This window comes from Sebastes umbrosus, chromosome 5, assembly GCF_015220745.1.
Source record: "Sebastes umbrosus isolate fSebUmb1 chromosome 5, fSebUmb1.pri, whole genome shotgun sequence".
Lineage (NCBI taxonomy): Eukaryota > Metazoa > Chordata > Actinopteri > Perciformes > Sebastidae > Sebastes > Sebastes umbrosus.
This window is the reverse complement of record NC_051273.1, coordinates 14,034,546-14,057,285: the sequence shown is the minus strand read 5'-3', so window position 1 is coordinate 14,057,285 and position 22,740 is coordinate 14,034,546. Positions and strand designations below refer to the sequence as shown.

General features: G+C 37.5%; 2 protein-coding genes across 5 annotated transcripts; both read right to left on the bottom strand.

Moving 5' to 3' along the window:
• Positions 1-281: 281 nt before the first annotated feature.
• Positions 282-5,367, bottom strand: samd13 (sterile alpha motif domain containing 13). Of its 2 annotated transcripts, none has more exons than XM_037771127.1 (5): positions 5,159-5,367; positions 4,778-4,873; positions 1,510-1,552; positions 1,312-1,423; positions 282-1,222 (listed from the first exon to the last, which is right to left on the bottom strand). In XM_037771127.1, exons 2-5 carry the CDS (start codon positions 4,803-4,805, stop codon positions 1,079-1,081), a joined length of 327 nt encoding a protein of 108 aa, XP_037627055.1. In that variant the 5' UTR covers positions 4,806-4,873; positions 5,159-5,367; the 3' UTR covers positions 282-1,078. The 2 variants fall into 2 exon arrangements, with proteins under 2 accessions (XP_037627055.1, XP_037627056.1); XM_037771128.1 differs by lacking the exon at positions 5,159-5,367 and adding an exon at positions 5,012-5,088.
• A 1,217-nt stretch (positions 5,368-6,584) lies between these two features.
• Positions 6,585-22,006, bottom strand: prkacba (protein kinase, cAMP-dependent, catalytic, beta a). Of its 3 annotated transcripts, XM_037768955.1 has the most exons (11): positions 21,627-22,006; positions 16,729-16,737; positions 15,999-16,060; positions 15,569-15,697; positions 13,539-13,637; positions 13,177-13,259; positions 12,807-12,933; positions 11,870-11,965; positions 10,502-10,624; positions 10,105-10,269; positions 6,585-9,860 (listed from the first exon to the last, which is right to left on the bottom strand). In XM_037768955.1, exons 1-11 carry the CDS (start codon positions 21,670-21,672, stop codon positions 9,735-9,737), a joined length of 1,065 nt encoding a protein of 354 aa, XP_037624883.1. In that variant the 5' UTR covers positions 21,673-22,006; the 3' UTR covers positions 6,585-9,734. The 3 variants fall into 3 exon arrangements, with proteins under 3 accessions (XP_037624883.1, XP_037624884.1, XP_037624882.1); XM_037768956.1 differs by lacking the exon at positions 16,729-16,737; XM_037768954.1 differs by lacking the exons at positions 16,729-16,737; positions 21,627-22,006 and adding an exon at positions 17,552-18,186.
• Positions 22,007-22,740: the final 734 nt, after the last annotated feature.

The following is a 22,740-nucleotide window of genomic DNA, read 5'->3' as shown; positions in this document are numbered from 1 at the left end:
AAACCCCAACAGGCATCGCCCTGAAGGGGTTTATTTCACAACAGTGACCCGCTGGCTGTACATTATCCTGCTTATTACACAGCTACTTACTTATAATTTAACACAAAAACGGTCCACCAGAGTTCTACATCAGAACTGCGTCCATAGCAACGGTCTGTTATACATAGCAACGGCCTGCTATGAAGAAATAACAGATTGTAAAACGCTGTGATTGACCAATCAGAATCGAGTATTCAACACAGTCGTGTAATAAAATGAAATAAATCAATAAATTCATAAACTAATATTGTTCTTTTGTGAGAAAAGAGCACCATTTATTGCAAATCTTTGATTCAGATATTCAAAATCCAGTGTTATGTTGCACATATACATTGGTCATACTCACTTCAATACAGTTGTCTTTGCGACAATTCTGAAAGCACCACAGGTAGGATCATAAGAAGAACAAATACACATAAATATTTTCATATGAGAGCCTCGGGCCTAGATAATGCAGGTACAGATGTAGGAACAAAGAGGCTTTCAGTTGGCTCCTTTTTCTGGGAAAAACAAAATGCTTCATTGTTACATGCTAAGGACGTTTCATGGACTCAGTTGCACAGTTTAGAGCATAAAAAGTGATTTTAGGGCAAAACGGGATGCACCAGAATAATTTTCTGCATGTATCAAAGTGTTCAGGTACGACAACATACACCGTTTTTAACTTTATATCATCTTATATACAAATACTTTTTTTTTTAAACCAACATGGGTTAATTCACTTTGCACACACACTCACAAACACACACACACAAATCATACTTGCACAGTATTCGCCCCGAATTTCCTTCTTTTAAATAAAACACACAAAAAAATACACATCTCAAGTAGCAGAAAAAGAATGGCTGAAAGGGTAGACAGCTGATTGGACTCCATGTGCAACCCATTTTTTGGGGTTCACGCTTATAAAAACATACAGCATTCAAATTCTGTTAAGGTGCCACTGTGGCCAGAGGAGTCTTTGTCAAGTGGCAGCTAACCTGGGGTCTTCTTGACACGATGATTGTCACTGAGCTGGGCGCTGGAATAGCCAGCGGTGCTACGAGGTGTTGCTCTTCAGGTGCTGGGTTTGCAGCGGCTTCACGTGATACTCGTAGATTTTCAGCGCAGGGCCGAGCTTTATCGACAGCCCCGTCAGGACGTCGTTACGCGTCATCAGGAGCAGGGACTTCCCATCGATTTCCTGTCAGGCAGAGAGAGAAATGTTTGACTGACACCCTAGTTTTGTGTTCATCATGTGATGGGAATTTGGAGCAGGAGGAAAACTCCAACCTGATCCTGGAAAGCCGTGGCTTGCTCCTCGAACCCTGTTGCTTTAAAGTAATTGACGACATCGGCGACCCCCCAGTTGGCAGGGTCCGGCAGCTGGCCGTTCTCCACTGGGCTGTGGGGTCACAGTGAATGCAGCTATAGAACACATTCTTTCAAAGCTTTCAATAAATAATGTCTGACACTAATTGTAAAAGATACCTTTTGGTGTCAACAGAGCCATTTGCCTTGTCTTCCATGCCGGCTGTAAAAAGAAAAAAAGGAGAATAAATAGATACAATAAAAATCATCACATCAAAAAGAGGCATTACAACATGTAGCAACTTCAACCCAACTAGAGCTTCAATGATTAATTGATTAGTTGTCAACTATTAAATTAATCGCCAACTATTTTGATAATCTATTAATCAGTTTGAGTTATTTCTTTTTAAAGAAAAATTCTCTGATTCCAGCTTCTTAAATGTGAATATTTTTTAGTTTCTTTACTCCTCTATGACAGTAAACTAAATATATTTGAGTTGTGGACAAAACAAGACATTTGAGGATGTCATCTTGGGCTTTGGGAAACACTGATTGATATTTATAGACCAAACAACTAATCGATCAACCGAGAAAATAAATGACAGATTAATCAACAATGAAAATAATTGTTAGTTGCAGCCCTACTAAACAGAACAAACAAATTATCTTTCTTCATCAACGATAGAAAGACCCTTTATCTGTGAGTGCCGATGATGTGGTCGAGGCAGATGGCCGGCCGGCCACCCAGAGCCTGGTTCTGCCCAAGGTTTCTACCCGTTAAAGGGGAGTTTTTTCTTGCCACTGTCGCTTAAGCCTGCATGCTCACGGGGGATCTCTTGTTGGGTCTCTAAATTATAGAGTATGGTCTAGACCTGCTCTATATGAAAAGCGTCTTGAGATAACTTCTGTTATGATTTGACGCTATATAATAATAAATTGAATTCATTTCTTCTGTCCTTACTACTACCGGGCACTCGATACTGTTAGGAGCCATGCTTGTTGCTACTTTCTCTTAAGCCCTACAAAACAGGCAATATAACATGCAGTAACTTAAAACAAATGGTCTCAATATTCCCCACAAAATGTAAAAATAATATAATAATAATAATAATAATGTAAAATAACTTCATAAATCGGGAGCTGTCTGTGTTTCTGAATATTTTCACTTTAACGTTGGCTTCAAACACTTGATTTTAATGTGTTTTGTATGATATTATGCTATGTATTTATTTTGCATTTGTTTTATGTTGTGGCGTCTGAAACTTTAATGTATGTTTAAATGCTGCTGTCTCGGCCAGGTCTCTCTTGCAAAAGAGATTCTTAATCTCAATGAGTAATACCTGGTTAAATAAAGGTTAAATAAAAATAAATAAAATAAAAATAAACAGGTAAAACACATTTCCATAGGTTATACATGAACATTTAATACATTGTTTTTGCTGAACTTGCTTGCTCCAGCAGTAAAATCTTCAAATTTAAGATATATTGTACACGTACAAAAACTTCAATACATGTAATATAAGGTTGTGCATCATTTTATACACACATTTACCTGTAATTCAGACTGGCATGTTTGGTATCTTTAAAAAAACATATGTCCAGTAAGTTGGATTTTGAGAGGTTATGAGTGTTTGGTCACAAAAACATGCGTTAATGATGACGCTAACAAAGGGTCTGAGGGGTTATAACAGCTACTCTGCTTTTATTACTCACTTTTAAAGCACAACTTGGTCTGACCCCAGAAAACATAATGGATCTCTTAACACCCTATAGGCCTGTACGTGGTCTGAGATCATCTGATCAGCTACTTCTTGCTGTTTCCAGGTCCAATTTTGTGACGAGAGGCGATTAGGCTTTTGCTTTCAGGGCTCCCAAACTCTGGAATGCACTTCCTATCGAGATACGATCATCTAACTCTGTATCCACTTTGAAAAAACTTTTGAAAACGTTTTTTTTTTAGGATAGCATTCCTATAAGTATAAGACTGGGTATAAATATATGTATGTATACATCCGTTTCTGGACGCATGTGTACATTTATGTATATATACGGTATATTTGTTTTATCAACTTGTCCTACCATTTCACCACTTCTATTACTATTGATATGTTCTGTTTTAGCAGTTACCATATCCCCATATTACCATAAATCAGTGTAACACCCTGTCTGACGATGTGAGGAGCTGCAGCTCTATCAGCATTTTCAAAACCAACTTAAAACGTCTGTTGAAAGCTGCTCAGCTCTGTACTCACTGATCTTTATTCCATGGTCTTCATGACTTGCTTTTACTTGACAAGCATACTTTGTGACGTGCTATTGTGTGTAGCTGTGTATTGTGCATTTTGTATGATCTTTCTTGAATGACCGTAGTATGTTTCTTTGTTCTGACCTGCCAAGGGACTAAGATGTGAATTAGCTTAAAGCTATAATCTGGTACGGTGCATCAAATGGTGACATTTATGTTTAAAACTGTACATGGTCACTTTTAAATAAAATAATAAATACAAAAAAATATATATTTTTTTAACTTTATTTATCTGATTTTATTGTCTCATGAAGCACTTTGTAACATATGTTTTGAGAAATGCTATGTAAATACATTTATTATTATTATTATTATTATTATTATTATAAACTACTTGACCACATAAACTGTGGTTACTTTCAAACAGAAACCATGCTGTGGACACAGACTGCTGGTGGTGACTACAGGAAGCTTGAGCTTTCATTGAGACCATTTAAACACTAATCAAACTAACATAAGAGGCTTAATGAGTATCTTACAATCTGTAAAGTTGCAGTAATTTTTACTTCAGATGTTTTCTCTTCGAGGTAACTTTAGTGGGTCGGCAGCTCAAACATCATGTGTACATTTATGTAAATTTATATATGCGGTATATTTGTTTTATCAACTTGTCCTAGCATTTCACCACTTCTATTATTATTGATATGTTCTGTGATGTTCTGTTTTAGCGGTTACCATATTTTTTTACTTTATTTATCTGCTTTTATTGTCTTGTGAAGCACGTTGTAACATCTGTTTTGAGAAGTGCTATATAAATAAATGTATTATTATTATTACTATTATTACTATTATAAACTACTTGACCACATAAGCTGTGGTTACTTTCAAACAGAAACCATGCTGTGGACACAGACTGTTGGTGACTAAAAGAAGCTTGTGCTTTCAAAACACACCTCAAGCACCACCTGTTCATCAAGGCCTATGATCTCAGCTGACTCTTCCTACACATCACTCTTTTAATTACTTAGCTATAGCTTCTCCTCTGTGTTATTTATTAGTATGATTTTGTGTGCCCCCTTTGTAAAGCATCCTTGGGTTTCTGAAAGGCTCTATAAAAGTCCAATTATTATTATTATTATTATTATTATTGAGCCCATTTAAACACTAATCAAACTAACATAAGAGGCTAAATGAGTCTCTTACAATCTGTAAAGTTGCAGTAATTTTTCATCAGATGTCTTCTCCTGGAGAACTTAGTGGGTTGGCAGCTCAAACATCATCATTTCTCTTTGGCAGTCACTGCAATAACAAGCAAAACAGTTCATTAAAACACATGAAAACACATGAAAACACAGCTAAAGACCAAAACAAAGCTAACATTACTACTATACATCTATTACAGACAGTAATGTGTGGAAATAACGACCCAAAACTCACGTTAGCTGCATTAAAAACAGCAAAAATAGCGTTACACACAACATTAAATTACATAATAGCTCCTAGTGAACCGCTGCCTCTTCCTCTCTCACATTAAGCTAACAGGGATAGTTAGCTGGGTTTGCTAATACAACATTTAACATTTACCTTATTTTAGATGATTCTTTCTTGACAACAACAACACGTCCGAGTTTAAGGCGTACTTTGGATAACTTTTCTAATCACTGAGATGTTTTACTGATTCATAAAAGGCGATATTCATGTGATAAAATCAAGATTTAATCAAGTAAAAGCTCAACTAGCCCCTCTTCAACGGTTTAGCTTCCTTCACCTACATGACCGCAGCGCATCATGGGAAGTGGAGTTCTTTACCGTTTCAGCGCTTGTAGTTCAGCATCATACAACCACCTGCTGGGAAAAACATCACTGCAAATAGATAGATAGATAGATAGATAGATAGATAAAGAAATAGATAGATTGAGAGATAGATAGATAGATAGATAGATAGATAGATAGATAGATAGAGAAATAGATAGAGAGATAGCTAAATAGATAGATAGTAACTTTATTGATCCCAAGGGATATTCAAGTTTCCAGCATCACAGTTCCATAGTGCAAAACATGTTAGTAAAAAGGCAGTAAAAAAGTTAGTAGTGCAAAGTACAAAGTACAATAAAGTATACCAGATATAAAAATACAAGGAGATGAAGAAAACTGTTAAAAGTGAATATAGTGCAGGGTAACTCCAGTAGCTTAGTCTATGAAAGTGCACACAGCAACATTTCTCATCATATTGAATGCAAACAATTTTATTTTTTTAATAATAATAATTTATTATAGTGACATATCCTTTGTTACATAAAATCTGCTACAGCAAAGTATATTCCCCTTGCAAACACAAGTCAGCCTTCTTTTAGTAGTAGTAGTAGTAGTTGTAGTTCAGCATCATTAACAACCTGCTGGGAAAAACATCACTGTAATTACTACACACACTGCAACATTTCTTTTTCTTTTTTAGAATATTTTATTTTCAATTTTTTTTGTTAACCAAATATACAAAACACAAATTCCCTCCCTATCCCACCCACATACAAACTGAAAAATAACCATACTCAAAAGGAGTATAGGCTGGTTAACGATCAATTGAATTAAAAAGGATATAGAAAAAACAAATTAAATACACAAATAAAAGAAATCATAAATAACGACATGCAGTGTTCAGATGACTAATGATGTATCAAGTCTGATAATTGTGTAATATCAAATCCGATATAGGTGTTGGTAAGGAGTCCATATAGGTTAAATAGGGTTGATGTTGTATTCATTTCTCAGGGTATATGTGATCTTTTCAAGTAGAACGCAGCTGTTCATTTCCAGAAGCCATCTAGAAATGAGGAGATGGGAAATAGACTTCCATGTAATTGCTGTACACTTCCTGGCGATGCATAGAGCTATTTATAAAAACGTTTTTTTTTAAAGTTTCTTAAAGGTGTACTGATGATTGTGAAATTCCCTAATAAGCAAATTTGTGACACAGCAACATTTCTCATCATATTGAAAACAAACAATTGCATATTTTTTAATAAAAAGAATTTATTATAGTGACATATCCTTTGTTTACATAAAATCTGCTACAGCAAAGTATATTCCCCTTGCAAACACAAGTAAATATGGGTGGGAAAAACGTGTCAGCCTTCTTCTAAATGATGTGCAAAGTATCCCACAAACTAAATACAGACACATTTCAGGTTATTGATCCCATACTGGCATGTGTGACTAACTACGAAGAACTCATAAACTGATTTCCTTTCAGTCAGACTCGGGAGTGTGAAGTGGCTCAGGGAAAAGTGCCATCATTTACATCAAATATGACAAACATTATTACACACATATGGGGGATAAATGACACATAAGAAGAGCTGTGGGTTTCCTACACATTTTTATGGGAAGATTTACACACAGGCAGTTTGGATTGAAACATGCTTAATTCCCAGGTGTAGATTTGTCCAAATAAAAAATATCATCGATTCTGCAATTACATTCTGATCACCCTTCAAATCTGGGAAAATAATGTTATTAAAGTTAATTTCCTAAGTAAAGAAATGTAAGAAAAAATGTTAGGAAAAAAAGGCTACAATTTCAAAATAGGCATGAGAGGCATCAATGTGTATTGACTGTGGTAAATATTTAAATTTCTATAAATGTTTTTATCTTTAATAAGGGTAAATAAAAAATAAAATAAAATAAATAATCCAATATATTCACTGTATATAACACTTTTGTGAATAAAACAGTTGGAGTCTCCTTATATATATGCAAGTTTAAACATTTAAAATGTAATTTTATTAGACATCTCTAATATAAATAAAAAATAGCATAAGAAACAGTTGTGCCTTTTGAAATGAAATCAGGGCTAAATAAAATACCACATCATGTGCTCAATATATGAAAAGAAATCAAAGAAATCAAAGAAATCAGGCATAGCCAATATCAATATACAGTACATCAGTACCTTAAAAAAAAGCATTCAGTCACCAAACCTTTTTCACATTTGGTTGTCTAAGATTGTTGATTAAATTGCATTGTTCTCATCTACAAACACTTGAGCACCATGTCAAATAATGATCAAAACTTCAGAAGACTTAAAGAGATGTTAAATTGAAAGACAATGCATTATTGTTTCCAACAAGATGTGACATGTAAATCTTTGATTTTTCCCCACAACCCTGAGTGTCCGACCTGCAGAAATGACCTCTGACCTCCCTGTGGACGGCAGAGACAAATTTCCCTCGAGGGAATCAAAGGATCGCAGAAGCTGGAAGTTCAACAAGTGGACACCTTGGCCTTGTAGGTATTGAACCTTTGACATGATCACCTTCTAAATACACACGTCAACCCGTCACGCCGGCGCAGAGGCAGGGACTACATTTCAGCAGTAAGGACAGGCTATGTGTCAGAATTCATGGGAAATGAATGGTGCTCAGTATAGAAAAGAAATCCCTCATTAAACCTCTATTTCTCTTGAGGGGAGAACATATATATTAAATATGTGTAGACAATAACTTAAACAGGAGTGATTTACAATGAAAATGTTCTTCAAAAGTCAGACTCTTTTGACCTTATTCCCTTTGGAAATCTGTAACAAGACCAAAAACATGTTTGCCTGTTAACGTTCTCTAACTCGGCCTGAGCAATTTTGCGAGGAAGAATGAGCAAATATTGCTCCGTCACAGTGTACAAATTGGTTAAAAAAATGATGCGAAGAGACTACAAGCTATAGTTGAGGTAAGTATGTTTCAACCAAGTGGTGACCAAGACGGATGAATACTTTAAGGTTATGATATTTCAGTTATTATTTCGTGGTTAATGGTTTAGTTTTGCTTTTGTGGGATTATGTGGAAGGAATATGTCGCTCAGATAAAAATAGCCTATCTAATGCATCAATGTCTCAGGCTATGAAACAATTGAAAAGGTAGCAAAACAACAACAAAACAGATGGGAACACTTTCAGGGCACTATTAGCTTGTGACGCTGCTGTACAAACAAACATGCAAAAGTAAAAATGAAACAAATATGGCAGTTACACAATATCTTCCGAGTGCTCCGCTAAAGCACAATTTAAAAACAAAAATTGAAAAGCAAACCCGAATGGACAAAATACGTCCTCGTGACCAACACTGCTCTCAAGAAAATCTAACAAACCGACCTTTCAGTTATTGAAAAATGCACTTCATACATTTCTGGACGTACCAAAGACCGATGACCTGTTGTGTGGAGAGTGACACACTCAAACCCCTTCAGTTTTTCCTTCCTCGAGAAACAGAGTTGTACCTGAAAAATATATCATCTTATTCCTTTCATTCGATACCACATCTAGTCTGAGGTGTGACCAGATATGGATGCTACAATTGAGTTAACACAGCACTGACAAGTTTCTGCTCCATAATAACACTTGTCACTGTTAACCCGTCCCTTCAAGAACTGAACGCCTGAGTGCTAAAACTCACAAAACTTCAAGAAGTCATCAGTGTTGCTTTTCCTTCACTAAAACACCAGTTTCTTTGATTGAATTTTGGTCATGCTTTAACAACACAAAGTGTTTGAAAATGTCTCATATATGTATATTTCTATATGCACAAATACACGTCTCTAGGTCTTAAGGACACCAGAATGATGAATAATGGTTAAAGTGTTCATGATTAAGGAATAATAAACTGAACCCTAAAACACACTCAGGCGTTTAACAGACGACTGGCAATGTTAGAAATTCAACCAAAAAAAAAAAAACCCTTCTATTTTCCCAAAGCTTAAATCACAATATGTGCAATACCAGCTAATACAATCAATCACTCTTTGTGCCATTTGGAAATGGGCATAATATTGGTTTTCACGTTGCTTTTCAAATAATTATCTGACTTGAAATAAGGAGGAGGGAGGCTATTCAAAAGGTGGCAAACATAAAAAACAAAACAGACAAAAGATGAGAACGTGGTCTAGTATTTCTGTGTTGCAGCACGAGGGGTGTCTGCATAATGTGCCTGTGTATAGGTTAGTGCTAACTGCACGCAGGATCATGGCAAGAAGGACCTCATTCAGCTGTGTGGAATGAAGGAACGAGGCTTTTGTTTTGAACACGTGACGGCCTCAGTTCCACCTTAAACCTCAGGAGAGTGCAAATATCCCAAAAACACGTTGAGCCCTGATGGGACTCTGGCCCAACTCTCTAGAACTCAGCAAACTCTTTCGCACACTTTTCTGTTTGTGAGACACGAATTTCCTCCTCTTCGTAGTCGTCAAAGTTGCTCGTGTCTCCTGGTCCTCTGCACTTTGGCAAGAAGGGAGCTTCGACCTAAGAATGCAGAAGAAAATAAGAAATTGTTTTCTGATTATTCATTTAAATATGCCAAACAAGGGCTGGTGTTTATATGTAAATTATCTTCTATTAAAATACCACGAGTATTTTTGTGCACACTTCACCATCACGTCTTGATCATTCTGTTAAATTTACGAAAGAACTAAACGCTGGACAGTATCAGATGTGTCATTGCATGGTTCCGGATTCAGAAACATGTTACGACACAATGAATAGCTACCTTTCTCTCGTAGATGGCGATCCAGTCTGTTGAGGAGAACCACTTGTGATTTTTGATGTCATTCACGCCGTTCTTCAGGTTGCCAAACCTCTTCGTCAGGTCCACCTGGAGCAAGTTCCTCAGCAGATCCTTCAGGTCGGAGCTAAAGTGAGAGGGAAATCGTACCTACAGGAGCGAAAAAAGATGGGAACTCTGAATTACCGAGCACGATCAATCAACGCAAACACACGGGTGTTATTCACCCATTTAATATAACATGCTTGGTTACAGTATATAAAGAGCAATAAGAAACACAACAATGCCAAGTTGATGTTTAAGGTTGAAAAACAAGCAGAGAAATGACAGATAATTAAAACATTGAAACTCAAAGACTTTGTGTGTGAGTATCTCTGGATACCTTGCCAGACACAATCTTTTCGTAGATCTGGATCGGCTGATCAGCAAAAAATGGAGGGTAACCAGCAGCCATTTCATAGATGAGAACTCCAAGAGCCCACCAGTCCACAGCTTTGTTGTAGCCCTGGAAGAGTCAGAAACAGAAAGAAAAAACATTATTTTAGAAAGGCTGTAGGTTTCTTGGCTCAACCTTAACCATGCAAAACAACCTTGGATAACGACTGGTAATGACAGTAAGAAAGACTCGAGACATGCAGCGCAGTCCAGATATAGATAAGCGTGACACATTTCTTCTTCTGTTGGCTCTGCACTTAGCTTTAACTTGTGTTTTTTTTTCCGTTTACATCATATGACTGGTGCATCGTCTTATAAACAGTCAATTTTAGGACAAAAAAATTGCACAAATTAGCAAGATCCTTTGCATCCAATGACATATACGAGCCAGATACATCAGCAGATGCTTATCTTGTCTTGTGGTGATCTGTCGGGCCTAGACGGCAGCCAGCTTCAGCTCTTTCTTGTTTCAAAGACTTTTTTGACTCAAGTCTCTTTGTCAAGTGAATGTGATCAGTTTCACTTGAAACTTATTGTTTGTCTCGTCTATATGTTAAGGATCATTGTACTGCAGCATTTATCTAAGATCAGGTCATTCCTTTCTTCTGCAGATTTAGAAAAGGTCATCCATGCTTTTATTTCCCCGAGACTTGACTACTGCAACACGCTTTATTGTGGTATCAGCAGGCAGAGTGTAACTTATAGAAAACGCTGCTGCCAGGCTTTGTGATCACATCACACCGATCCTTGCTGCCCTTCACTGGTTACCTCGGAGTTTTAGAATTGATTTTAAGATTTCACTACTTGTTTCTTTAAAGCCTTGAATGGTCTATCTCCTGACTGTATCTGTGATCTCCTAACTTCCTATGAGCCTAATCGCTGCTTGAGATCCTCCGACAAGGCCCTACTAACGGTTCCTAAATCTTGATTTGTCACTAGACGTGAAAACTCACTTTTATCGTTTGACTTTTTCTTAACTGAAGATATTTATTGTACCCATTTAAACTATTTATCCTATTTTATATCTTGTACATATTTTAGCTTTATTATTGTTTTTTACTGTAAAGCACTTTGTAACTTTGTTCTGAAAGGTGCTATATAAATAAAGTTATTATTATTATTGTCATAAAATTGGGATAACTGTGCATAAAAAGGGCTACAATTCTTAACATTTTTCTCCAAATATGAAGACCCTTTAATTCATCAAATCATTGTTTCGTTTGAAATCCATTGTGCTTGAGTTACTGTTTTAGCCCTTTCTAACTATACTGTAATAACATGTATGCAGGCTGTATATTAGGTATAAAGGGTTCACCTTGCTGAGGATGATCTCTGGAGCCAGGTACTCAGGAGTTCCACACAATGTCCAGGTCCTGCCTTTTACTCTTTTGGCAAAGCCAAAGTCTGTGACCTTAAGAAAGAACAATAGGAGCATGATAAGAGAAGTAACTACGTCAGGGCATAGTTAACATGTATAGTACTACACTTCAGACCCATGGCTATCAACAGATAAACAGAAGCCTGCGTCAAGGAAAGAGAGATGAGTGGTCACTCTGTGTACTCAACAGTAGATCAAAAACAAGGACGAGGAAGGAAATATTAAAAAGCCTAAATCATAAAAATGCCAACATATTTCGACCACTGTAGATCTACGTCAGGGCAATTAACACAACCTACATCTGTTTGTCATTTTTCATTTGTCATTTTTTTAAAATTTAGCATGGATCAAATCGACTAAACGTGTTAAAGGGATAGTTTGGGTATTTTGAAGTGGGGTTGTTTGAGTACTGTATACCAAGTCAGTTAAAATTACATATTTTTTTAAATGGAGTCTGGTTGCTTTGGCGAGAGCATTGATAATGCACCTCCCAGTCGGAAACATGTATAGACTGTATAGCTGTCTCACAGCAAGGTTTTTTAGGTGGGCCTTTCTTTTAGGTGGCCAAAATATGTTTTGCTGCCGGTCCCGTCCACGGCAGTACATTGTTTTGCTTCCGTGCCGGTATTCCTGTCTGTTATACACTGACTATGGATAAGTACCTCATACAACCCCACTTCAAACCTTTAATTTGTTATTTATTGTTAACTGTCTTTATTTTCATAAACAGTAGGTCCACATACTCTTTCTTGGTTGTTTTCTACTAGCAGCGGATGAGATTCTTCTCAGTTACAACTAATAGTTTACCGACAGAACTCGTTGATGACGGACTTCAGTTTACTTTTCTATTACAAACTTGACACAGACTGTGTACCTGGATGTACCCATGCTGATCTATGAGCAGGTTTTCAGGCTTCAGGTCTCTGTAGATGAGGTCTAAGGAGTGAAGGTACTCAAAGGTGAGCACGATCTGAGCTGCATAAAATCTTGCATGGTTTTCACTGAAAAGAAGGGAGGGTGGACAGTCAGACATTATTGCATCATGATTATGGTGCATAAATCATTCACTGTGGCCAAATAATGTCTGTCTCAAGCTATTCCATCCATGATCATTATCAGTGAGCTAAGTGAAAATTGTCCAGCTATTAGTGGCTGATACAGCACTGAAAAAATATGTAAATAATATAAATGATTACTAATAAATATAATACTTAAAATATAAATAAATAAAATGTATATTATACCTGAACCTTCCAATACGTCTGAGGTGTGAGAACATCTCTCCACCGGGCACATATTCCATCACCATGTAGAGGTTTGAGTTGTCCTGTTAATCAAAGCAAGACACCTTTAAGCAAAGGGAAGCGCTCTTCAGGTAGGGAAATAAAACACCCCAATCAGGTTAAGTGATGGTATATTATTACGGGGGTGTCATTTCTGTTGAGGTTGTTTTTAATTATAAACGAGGAGATGCACTGTTCTAACTGTAGCACTGTGACAGATGAACACAAAAGGTCTGTTGGATTAGCGTTAGGATTCCTTGATGAAACATATAAAAACATGGTAACTGTGTATTTGATTGTAAGAGGTGGTTGGCAACATGTACCTTGAAAGAGAAGTCCAATCTGACGAGGAAGGGGAAAGAGACGGCCTGTAGTATTCTCTTCTCATTTAGTGTGTGTTCTATCTGCTTCAACTTCACCACCTGAAAAAAAAACAAGGCACAATATAATAGGGGTGTAAGAAAATATATATACACTTAGTATCACGACTTTATGTTTTGTGATACTGTATCGATTCTTAAAAACACTATCAATTTTTAATTAATAGTTTACATGCAAAGATTTGTGGCAGACAGCGGCTCACTTTGTGTTGTATTTAAACCCTGGCCGTTAGTGTTGTAATCTATCTTCAGCCATTTGACTCTTCCCCTCCAATGTAACAACGTAAACTTAGACATGAAGTTGCGTATGGGTGCACTGCTAATGTGTTTTTTTTCACTCAGATTGTATGCATATGGTGGTGTGTTCTTTATATTATGACAGTTTTCCTAAAACTCGATTTTTAAAAAATCACAATATATTGAATCGTAACTCCTGCATCATGATACATATCTTATCACTAGATACTTACAATATAAATACTATGTGTGTGTGTGTGTGTGTGTGTGTAGTATGTCATTACCGAATTCAATGTAAGGCAAAGCTACAAGAACCCAAAAGGTTTTTTATGATTTTTTTTGAGAGCAATGTCTGATTAAAAAGTGAATGCACACAGACATGTTTTAAATGTTTTAACCCAGTTATGACTGATCACTCTTCAAAGCATAACATTATTTTTTGACATCTTGAAATTGTGTCTGTCCTCCTCTCCAGTCAGCTGCTTTCTTCCATTAATTTCAGTAAGGTGTGAAAAGCAACTTGCACAGACTTAAAACTTCAGAGTTAACATCATGTTCTGTTTTATTTTTGTCTGTGCAATTAATTTGACAGGTTTGCCAGTCTGGTGCATTCAGGAGTTGGTGGGAAGCTCTGACATACAAAACTTGAAAGTCAGGTGCTCAACGGTATTGCATCCACAAGCCGTATTGTCAGAAAATAAAAGTCAGAATCAGGGCTGTCCTCGACTAAAGACTTTGTCAACTAATCAACTAGATGATTTAATCGACAGATCTGTGAAACTGAGTTTCTACACAAGGAATCACACAAAAACACCACTTTAAATCTTGTGTTTACCAGAGATGTGCTTATATGTTCCTTGGAAATAAGTCATTCTGCATGAAAATAGCATAAAAAAACAACTAATCAACAAAAAAAATCTTAGTTGACTAAGCCCAAAACGACAAACTAATCAAGTAAGAAGGGGCAGCGCTAAGAGACATCATGGAAAGTAATGTCCAAATTTGCTTGGTTCTTGGTTTAAAAAGACTGTCAAACATTAATTCAATCCACAGTTTCAACTGCATTACCACACAATGATATAACACCTTGCTGTGAGGTGTTAGCTACTTATCTCAAGCAAGTTTCAAGTCTCTGCAAGTTCATTTGCATTCTGTACTGAACTATCTAAATGGAAAACAATGGCTACCTGTAAGGCAGTAAAAACACGTTATAAATGGCATGCTTTGGGAAATAGTCAGCATCAATGTGACATGTTCATGATTAGTAGTAGTAAAAACACAGAATAATCCTTTAAGACCCCTGTGATGAACTAGTAAAAGTGCAGCATGAGAAGTGTGAAAAAACAAGAAGTGGGCAGACATATATGGTAATAAGGGAAGTCTTTCAGCAGCACAGCTTAAACCAAAAGTCAGACAGCTTTACCTCTTAAACCAACTGTGTGAAATTCAAAGAAGCAGTGTACTGTTACATGAGCGACGCACTGAGGACACGCTAACCTCCTCCTACGACTCTCACATCAGTATTTAAAGATTGAAACTCTCTTGTGAAGCACCTCTGAGGTTTTCGACGATAACGCGCTGGCCGTGCATGAGAGGAAGCGTTCCATTTCCTTTTACGAGATGAGCAGCACTTGTGTAGTTACAGCGTTCGTCGAGCGTGCAGAAGTTTGCTTTAGGTTTACGACACTAGCTCTAATGAGATGGGTAAACAGTTCTCTTTAAAGCCATACACTTACTTTTTGTTTGTCCAAGATCTTCATGGCGTAGAACTGATTTGTTTCTTTATGTTTGACGAGCATGACTCGCCCGAATGAGCCAGTGCCCAGAGTCTTGAACCTGTCAAAGTCATCCAGGCCAGTTGTGCTCTGAGGAAACATTATGAGTTGAAGTGAATACAGCAAACTGATGATTGAAATGCTTCATTTCTGCTTGTAAATTCAGCTCTTATGGATGCAACTGGTATGCCATTTTGCCTCCATAAAGCTCAGAATAAATGCCTCTCAGTGTCACAGTACAATTATGCAATCAGGTAGCATTGAAGTCAACAACATGTGAGCCAGGAAGTGGCGAGGCGCTATCAAACAAAATGTCTATCTGTCAGTTTGGCACATGACAAACCGCTTAGGCCAGCGAGTTAAGGGAAATGAAAGTTTGAGTTCAACTTACCTGTGGTGGACACTCCCATTTTCTTAAAAAATCTTCTTTGGCTTTAGCTAAGAACTCTTTCACTATAAAAAGAGACATAAGTGTGATTTAACAAATTAGCATTTTTGGTACACACACAAGGTCAGTTAACATGTTGAGGAAAATAACAAACTGGGGCTGTTTAACGGGAAAATAAACAAAGGCAGTTCACAAGTTCAGGGAAACAAATGCATTTTAAGGTCAGGCAAATGTCAAGTAGTGGGGATGCAGGACTATACTTGACATAAAAAATACCTCAAAACCACACGTCTAAGCAGGAAGTTGTAATCGATAAAGTGATGCAAAGAGCTCTTGTGGACTTTACAGAACTGGCCAATTCAAAGCTATTCTGCATCCCTTTCAGGAGTAGGTGGGAGTAAAGGGGGGAGGCAGTAATACTGTGCAGAGGAAAAAAGACAAAATACAGAACAGAACTGAGGCTACGGTGCAGGCATTAGAAAGACATTGTGAAAGTCACAGCAGACATGAGATGTCCAAAGTCACAGAGTCGTGGTAGGTATCTAATGTCTAGTTGGTATGCGGTTGCTGATTTAAATGCATACCTGGCATTGAAGGACTATATGTGGAAGCTGTATGTTAACATACTGTCCTATTTAACCGCAATCTTAGGAGGATACTACGAGCCCGGTAGGCCTAAAAACTGCAGAATAAACTCTGTGACTTAGGACGGCTCATGGAAAAATGAGCATACCAAAAGTCTCTACAGTTCACCAAGGGTTTGCAGGACCCACATGGATGGAAATGGTGGAGAAGAGAAAGAGAGGAAGAAACATTTATGAAGTGCTTAAAAACAAGGACATTTGAGATTCAAGTGGTTTAAATGCAACACACGACAAAATGACACTGGAGAAGACAACTAAGCGAAACCTGATTAAAGTATTCTACATCAAAACAATACGATTATTTTGGTTGGAAGACTTATTTCTTCAATTGACTATAGAAACCATTAATCAGGGGTTTTTGTTCTTTACATTTTTCACAGTAGGTAGTCTTCAATATTTAGACCTAACTTTCTCTTTCTTTCTTACCAGTATGTGAGGAGGCTTTCGCTATCTTACATCTGTCACAAAATATTGTTAACATCTGTCACAAAGACTATAAAACAACAGTGATTGAAAAGACATTGTAAAAGAGCACACATAAAACACATTTTCATACTTGCAGAACAGTACACAAAAATGACAGGACAGAGATAGTAAGATGATGCAAGCGACTGAAGCGCCACAAAAGGCTTGCTCGACAAAGCTGCTTTTACTAATGTCTGGATGTGTGTACTTGACGTTTTAAGACTTGACAAACTAATGTACATGAAAAAAATACATAATCAAACTTAAAGGTTTATCAAAACTATTAAAAGACCTGTATAATTTAGAATAATATGCCACTTGTTTTTTTTTTATAAGCTTCATCTAAATCAGTTCTCCGACAAACAAAAACCACAAACACGAGCTGAGACTCGTCCTGCTCAGAGCTGCAGACACATTTTAAGTGTAAAAGCAACACAAGGCACTTACTGAACTTATCCCACATGATGGTGAACTCAGAGATATGAGGCACCTCGTTCTCTTGCCCTTTCTGCTCTGGGTTACTCTTACGACATCTATGGAAAAGGCGGCTGGCGAAGGATTGGTCCTTTCCCTGGGCCATTTCGTGACAAGCTTCTTGTTCCGCGAGTGAAAAGGCTCAGTAACCGTTTTTAGAGTGAAGACCAATGAGTGATATGAACTTCCTGTATCAAGCCAAGTGCACTGCAATGCTTGGCTAACCACATAAAGTGAAACTTCCTGTTCAAGCACTCTCCTCTGCTTCAGTTTCAGCGGCTAACTGCATGTCTACTTTTTCTATGTGGCGTGGAAAATATTTAGGCTATTGGTCTCAAATGCAAATGGTGATGTTTTGATAAAGGGATACAAAGAAACAAAAAAAGGCCAGCCTCTTAAGGTTATGTCAAAAACATTGCACAGCTGTTGTGCATTCAGAGTGCTGATAAGGAAACTGTAGGCCTGTTCCACCCACTCACTGACTTAGAGAGAAGTTATCTCCAGGATATCGTGCTCTCTGGTGGTAAAGTTTAACAATGCAGTTCTTCAAAGAGCTTTCCTCTATGCTTAAAGAAGACCTATTATGCTTATTTTCAGGTGTATACTTGTGATTTGGGTTTCTACTAGAACATGTTTAAATGCTTTATTGTTAAAAAAAACACTTTACTTCTCTCATACTGGCTGTGACGCAGTAACTCTTTTCACCCTCTGTCTGAAACGCTCCGTTTGAGCTCCTGCCCAGTCTGCTCTGATTGGTCAGCTGGCCCACTCTGTTGTGATTGGTCAACTGAACCAAACTCTTCAGACTCCACTCTAACTAGCTTTGTTTTAGGGTTGCCACTTTCATACTTGCAACTAGGCAGGTATTATGCAAATATGTTACTTGGTGACATCACTACGTTACAGAAGAAAAAAGGCGGGACTTGCGAGTCCATTTCAGGCAGCTCAGGAGCAGTGTTTCTGTTGGGGAGAGCAATGGTACATATCCCTCGTGATAAAAAATGCCCCTGTGGAAATGTACCATAACTCCCTTTGGTGTGGACTTTGGGCTTTGTAATTCTGTAATAAAACTATATAACACACTAAAGGAAAGGGAAAAAGCACAAAAGCATAATAGGTCCTCCTTAAAGTCAGCTGCACACTTTTTTTAATGCTAAATGTTACAGCAGTTTGGGGCCCTCTCGATGTTAAAATACCTAAAATGTAGGGCTGTTCCGAATACCATTTTTGGGGTTTTGATGAGAAATATTCAAAGGTATTCAAAGCTTCGCGGAGCAGTGCGGCGCAGCAGGCTGACATGTTCTTCTGTCTGTCTGTCTCCATCTCCCCAGTTTCAGTGCCCGGGACAATGCTGCTGCCACACTACTGTACCTGATGCACCTCTACACATAACAAACAGCGATATCTGTCTGAGGATTACTAATAATAATTAATGTTGAATATGAATAATGTTTTGGGATTATTCCTTATTTCATCAGGTATTTTGGGATTTATATATTATTATTACATACTTATATATAAAAACGTTTAAAAAAACCCAAAGCATTCGAAAAGTGATTTGGATGTCGAATACCATGGCAGCGGTTGACGCTGCAAACGGAGATCTAAATGACACCAACAATGTGTTAACAGTGTGTTCCTGTAGCTTTCCTGTTTGCATCACAGTGTTATTGTACTCAACCCTACGCCCCTCCCTGCAGAAACTACAGGTGGCTCAGAGTCACAAGGCTGAGAGACTGTGTGGACCACTGCCAATCAGAAAGCAGGTCAAGATCACTGCTCTCCAGACAGACAGTTTAGTGGATTAGTTGGTCATTACTGACAAAATACACACTAAACACAACAGAGAGCCCTCTGGCTACTGCTTTCAAGTGATTGATGGAGCACTTCAGATTGCAAAATTGCCATTCAACAGGTGCAATTTTGACTAGGACGGGAGCTACCATTTATTTATGTTATATCATCAACACAACAGGTTAATGTCACTGTAAGAAAAGCAGCGATCGAGGCATAACATTTCTTGATTTACAGTAAACTTGTTGACAGCTGACTTGACACATAAGCAGGGTTGGAAATTAGCACCAGCCACTAGCCAACTGCTGTTGAAATATGCAAGTGGCTGTTAGATTTGCTTCACTCACCAGCCCAAAAAAACAAAGGTAATCTGTGGAGTGGCTGGTAGATTTTGTGATCTACAAGCCACAGTGGCAGGTGGACAAAAAAGTTAATTTCCAACACTGCACATAAGTGTGGGATGGAAAATTTTGCTTGCCATTTTGGGTTTGGAAAAAACAAAGCAACACTAAGACACCAAAAACACCATTATTACCACCATTAGCCTGCTTTAACCACATCAAGCAGCCATCTGGTCAACTTGGTCTGATTATCAGGTACCTTCAGGTTGTTTGGTAGCAACTAGGCCTTTTGCACTGCAGCTTTAGCAGAGACCAATGTTTGCTGATGTTATCTAGCTTCCAAGCAGCTGCTATTAGCTCTTTGGAAATTAAACATGGTGCCTTGATAACTTTAGTTACAGTGTGAACAATAAGAACATTTTGGTTGAGACTTTGCATTCACTGCAGTGTGGGAAACCTTCAACAGGATGCTGTCATCTGCTTCAAATGTTCAATAATAAGTTAGCTGCATCATCATATGTGGCACTGTTTCCAAGGTAAATATGGTGCATTGATAACTTCAGTTACAGTGTGAACAATAAGAACATTTTGGTTGAGAGACTTTGCATTTACTGCTATGGGAAAACCTTCAACAGGATGCATGTCATCTGCTTCAAATGTCACTTTCAATAATTAGCTAGCTGCATAATCTGTGGCAATGTTTCCAAGTTAAACATGGTGCCTTGATAACTTTAGTTACAGTGTGAACAATAAGAACATTTTGGTTGAGACTTTGCATTTACTGCTATGGGGAAAACCTTCAACAGGATGCTGTCATCTGCTTCAAATGTTCAATAATTAGCTAGCTGCATAATCTGTTGCACTGTTTTTCCAAGTTAAAAATGTTGCCTTGATAACTTCAGTTACAGTGTATACTATAAAAACATATTGGTTGAGACTTTGCATTCACTGCTATGGGGAAAACCTTTCAACAGGATGCTCTCATCTGCTCAAATGTCCAATAATTAGCTAACTGCATCATATGTGGCACTGTTTCCAAGTTAAACATGGTGCCAGGATAACTTCAGTTACAGTGTGAACAATAAGAACATATTGTTTGAGACTTTTGCATTCACTGCTATGGGGAAAACCTTCAACAGGATGCTGTCATCTGCTTCAAATGTTCAATAACTAGCTAGCTGCATCATCATATGTGGCACTGTGTTCCCAAATTAAACATGGTGCCTTGATAACTTCAGTTACAGTGTGAACAATAAGAACATATTGGTTGAGACTTTTGCATTCACTGCTATGGGGGAAACCTTCAACAGGATGCATGTCATCTGCTTCAAATGTTCAATAATGAGCTAGCTGCATCATCATATGTGGCACTGTGTTTCCAAGTTAAACATGGTGCCTTGATAACTTCAGCTACAGTGTGAACAATAAGAACATATTTTGGTTGAGACTTTGCATTCACTGCTATGGGAAAACCTTCAACAGTATGCTGTCATCTGCTTCAAATGTTCAATAATTAGCAAGCTGTATCATCATATGTGGCACTGTGTTTCCAAGTTAAACATGGTGCCTTGATAACTTCAGTTACAGTGTGAACAATAAGAACATATTTTGGTTGAGACTTTGCATTCACTGCTATGGGAAAACCTTTCAACAGGATGCTGTCATCTGCTTCAAATGTTCAATAATGAGCTAGCTGCATCATCATATGTGTGGCACTGTGTTTCCAAGTGAGAGATAAGCAAACAGACACCATTACGAGGGAGCTGCTAGCACACCTTGTAAAACTGCCCTACCAAAGATGGTTGTTGTCTGCAGCCCATATTACTGTACTGTCTGCTGCTAACACTGAGACAACCACTGCTCTGCTAAAGATGGCTAACAAGGCTAGCTGGGTGTGTTTTCCAGGTACTCACCGCTTTCTTGCTCATTGCCTTTCTTGGCAGTAGCTGCGTTTCCCATCGTAGGAAGACAGACTGATGCACAGCTGGTCTAGGAGCAGTGATGGTGGTGATGGTGATGGTGGCGGTGAGCTAACAGACAGAGGTCTCCTAGCTAACAGATTTCAGCTTGTGCTAGCTGGCTGGCTAACAACAACAAACATCAATGTTTTCTGTCGTTGTTGTTGGTACTGAACCACGACCGTGCTCTGCTTAACCGAACCGCCCTGTTGTTGATCTTTATTTACAGTGTCTTCTTTATCGTTCAAGTGAAATGCCTCCGCTGGGATGAAAACATGATCCAGACTTTTCACCTCTGCCTGCTGTCGTTTTGTGCTGCGTTCACGTCATATGGGAATTCCCAGAGAGCGAGACTTGATGGGTGAAATGCTGCGTTCAAGTGCCGCTCGGAAATCGTAGTGACTTACTCATACATCACATTCATACTTGTAGCAGGCTGACATGTTCTTCTGTCTGTCTGTCTGTCTCCATCGCCTCAGTTGCAGTGCCCGGGACAGTGCTGCTGCCACACTACTGTACACAAATGCACCTCTACACATAACAAACAGCGATGTCTGTCAGAGAATAACTAATAATAATTAATGTTAAATATGAATAATGTTTTGGGATTATTCCTTATTTCATGAAGAATTTGGGGATTTATAAAATATATATAAAAGTATGTAATAATAATATATAAATAAATAAATAAATAAATAAATGATATATATAATATATAAATAAATAATATATATATATAAATAATACATATATATATAATATATATATATATATAAAAATATATTTTATATATATATAAATATATATATATATATATATATTAAATATGAATAATGTTTTGGGATTATTCCTCATTTCATGAAGGATTTGGGGAAATAAATAAATAAATAATATATATTATATATAAATAAATAACATATTTATATATATATAAATATGTTATATATATATATATGTATACAAAAAAGTACAAAACAATGCATTCGAATAGTGATTTGGACGTCGAATACCATGGCAACGGTTGACGCTTCGAAGCATTCAGCCCTACTAAAATGCAAACAGAGATCTA